The sequence below is a fragment of the Limulus polyphemus genome, unplaced genomic scaffold (genome assembly GCF_000517525.1).
Source record: "Limulus polyphemus unplaced genomic scaffold, Limulus_polyphemus-2.1.2 Scaffold13592, whole genome shotgun sequence".
Lineage (NCBI taxonomy): Eukaryota > Metazoa > Arthropoda > Merostomata > Xiphosura > Limulidae > Limulus > Limulus polyphemus.
This window is the reverse complement of record NW_013679202.1, coordinates 1-3,740: the sequence shown is the minus strand read 5'-3', so window position 1 is coordinate 3,740 and position 3,740 is coordinate 1. Positions and strand designations below refer to the sequence as shown.

Here is a 3,740-nt window from a genome sequence, read left to right as displayed (position 1 = left end):
AATAAGAGATGTGACACTCTTTTAAAGTTAGTAAACATTACATGCTAAAATGATGTGTGAAACTTCTGTAAAACATGCAGGCGTCTTCCTTGCCTTTTTTATGGGAAGTTGTAATAAAAGAAACTTAGAGGATACTGTAACCATTCTAAAATTTTACAAATATCTTTGATTTCTTTCATCAGAGATCATGTGACGACATATTCCATAAGCTCTTAAAAACATTAAGTTATAACTGCTGTTTCGTAGTGGCACTATAAAAAATGAACACATCAAAAAGAATTTCTTGAAATCTACTTCCCAAGAATTCACTAGACACTTGATCACATGAATGGAATACAAATATGAGAAGTCAGTATGTTATGATGCATTTGACTGGGGAAATCTAAAACAACAAAAACAGTATGAAATACTGTTAGTAGAGTTTACTTTTCTTATGGACGTTAATAGTGCTATATTATTACTATGGGAAGTTTTAATAAAAGAAACTTAGAGGATACTGTAACCATTCTTTTCACAAACAGCTGTTGAAATTCACTTGTTGTTATTCTTAAAAAAATACTATAATGGTTACTTTATTGTCACATCTTCTATAATGGTTACTATATTGTCACAGCTTCTATAATGGTTACTTTATTGTCACAGCTACTATAATGGTTACTTTATTGTCACAGCTTCTTTAATGGTGACTTTATTGTCACAGCTTCTTTTATTATTATTATTCTTACACAATTTTACCAATGAGAGAACAAAATCATGAGATATTATCACCCAAAATATTTCCAAATTTTCCACAAATGATTATTATATTGTTGTACAATAATTAACAAATATTTACAGGTAACTGTTCATACTGTTTCCATCATCATTTAATATCTTCTTCCAACTAGTAATATGTTTAAACATGAACAAATCATGAAACACGTTAGTTTCTTTGTCTAGTTCTTAAAAATTACTTAACATTTTTGTTTTTGATTCACAAACCCTGCTGTTTAATTCAATGTTCACAGTGAGTAATAAGATGGAACTCTACCTTGAGGTTGAGACTTCTGTTGCAGCAACTGCTTATCTTTCACAAAGCAGTCAGTTTCTGGCATGTACGACTGAAACAGAGAGTTCATCACAGAAGCAACATTTGGAGAAGATGACTGGTGGTCAAAGAGCTCACCCTGGAATTTCTTGGAATGAAGAGCCAAAGAGGAATGTAACGTGATCGATGATATGTCTGGGAGTGTCTTGCTCGATGATGATGTCCTTAACAGACAAGAAAGTGAAGATGAGCTAATGGAGTGAGGGGCAGTAGACCTATAATATCCAAGGGGCATTCTATCAGAAGCAAAATCTTTGTTTTGATACTGCGATGGAGAATTCCATGTAGTTCTTCCCATACTGGTTGTTTGTAGTTTACAACTTCCATCTTTTGTACCTCCTGGTGAGACAGACCTGTATATCTGTTGTGAATATTCATTGGTGCTTCCTATTCCTGATTTTAGTTTTGTTACCTTTTGTTCATGACCTATCACTGCTTTGTGGTGAGTAAGTTCACTTAGCTGACTACAAGAAGCAAAATTATTTCTGTTGCTATTCTCGCAGTCTTTAACAGTTGTAGTATTTATTCTTTTAGTCTGTGATCTAGACCGACATCGTGCTTTCTCTTCCTCCTTAAAAGCTGGATCCTGTCGTTTTAACTGCATACGGTATTTCTGTCTCTCCCTTTCTCTCTCTCTAAACATAGGATCCTGTCTTTTCAATCGCATACGTTGCCTCTGACGTTCTCGCTCTATATCTCGAAAGGTAGGATCTTGTCGACGAGCCTTCATTCTGAAACACTGTTTCTCTCTTTCTACAGCTCGGAAAAGTGGATCCTGACGTTTCAGCTTCATCATATTTCTCTGACGTATTCTTTCTTGTTCTTTGTATGTCATATGTGGTTGAATTCCATCATAAAGTCTATCCTTGGGCCTAAATATAATAAAAACCAATCTAACTATGATACTAACAAAACTAGGTCAGCAGAAAAAACTTTTTAAAGGGTATTAATGAAACATTCACGTCTGGAAGTAAACATTTAAAGTGGATACTGCAACTAACCCTTCAAGTCTTTATGACTAAATATACCAAAATAAATAAATTAAATAAAGTAAAATCACTTTTATTCACTAGGTTTTGTCATCATCGGGTACAAGTAGTTTACACTGACACTGATACATATATACAGTAGGCAGATTTTGTTAAACAAAACCGATGTCTGTAGGTTTACTTTCTTCTTAGAATTCTTCTCAAGAAGTCGATAAGCCGTCTTAACATTGTTAGAACAACGGGTAAAAGTTGTCGATAGTCATGAGTTGGCCGACGCGTTTCAAATGCGTTCTGCATCCATTATCAAGGATAAAGTGTGGATAATTCTTGAGCTGGTTTCAGGGACAAAAGGTAAACTGTAGTGTAATGTTCTGTTGTTGGGTTTGTTAGTATCAATTTTGTTTGTGAGTTGAGTTTTGTTGTGGGGAATGTTGGAGAGTTTTTCAACAATAGCTGGTGGGAATCTATTGGTGTGAATGAAGAAATCCTTTATGTGGTTAGTTTTTCATTTATGTAGTCCGTTGAACAGAGTATTGTGGCTGTATTTAAGAGGTTTTTAAGTGTATTGATGTTTTTGTGTGGTGTCATGAACGTATTCCAGGGGATTTAAGTTCAGAGGTATAAATGACATGCAAGAGACCCGATAGTTTTTATCTTTGTTTACGTAATCTTAACCTCAGACACTCCTCGAGTTATAAACTGGGGTGTTTGGCAATATAGAAATAGTTGGGTTGTCCAGGAAAATGCAGAAGTTAAAAGACGTTTGAGAGATGTGACTAAACAGATCAACGTAAATGCAGATTCTCGATACATAAAGAGACTGTATTGAATTTCAGGTTTTGAATTCAAAATTATTCACCAGTCCAAACATCCTGGAAGTGGTGAAAAATGTGTGTTGGGCAGAATATATAAAATGTTACAAAAAACAGATTCCATTGAGGCAGGAGGATAACTACATGTGACAAGTGGAATCCTGAAATGGAAGACACAGCAACGTGATCAATGTAAAACAGCACTTCATCTGGTTTTAAGATATCCGTTAAAGGGTCACCAGGATACTAATGACCCAAAATCCACACGTACGTTGTCTGAATCATCATTTCTCTAAAAATTAGAATTGTACTTGATACTATGTAACCATTCTTTTCACAAACAACTGTTGAAATTCACTTGTTGTTATTCTTAAAAAAATGTCTTCCTTGCCTTTTTTCTATAATGGTTACTTTATTGTCACAGCCTTTTACTTTATTGTCACAGCCATTATAGAAGATGTGACAATATAGTAACCATTATAGAAGATGTGACAGTAAAGTAACCATTATAGAAGATGTGACAATAAAGTAACCATTATAGAAGCTGTAACAGTAAAGTAACCATTATAGAAGATGCAACAATAAAGTAACCATTATAGAAGATGTGACAATATAGTAACCATTATAGAAGATGTGACAATATAGTAACCATTATAGAAGTTGTGACAATAAAGTAATCATTATAGAAGATGTGACAATACAGTAACCATTATAGAAACTGTGACAATAAAGTAATCATTATAGAAGCTGTGACAATATAGTAACCATTATAGAAGCTGTAACAGTAAAGTAACCATTATAGAAGCTGTGACAATAAAGTAACCATTATAGAAGCTGTAACAGTAAAGTACC

General features: G+C 33.9%; 1 protein-coding gene across 1 annotated transcript in view; it reads right to left on the bottom strand.

Annotated features, from left to right (window-relative positions):
- The window catches only part of LOC111084100 (zinc finger CCCH domain-containing protein 18-like), a 6,887-nt gene extending 4,934 nt beyond the window's left edge, over positions 1–1,953 (bottom strand). The window contains exon 1 of the mRNA XM_022380887.1: positions 1,031–1,953. Coding sequence (XP_022236595.1) covers positions 1,031–1,922 — 892 coding nt within the window. The 5' untranslated portion in view covers positions 1,923–1,953. The remainder of the gene's footprint in view (positions 1–1,030) is intronic.
- Positions 1,954–3,740: the final 1,787 nt, after the last annotated feature.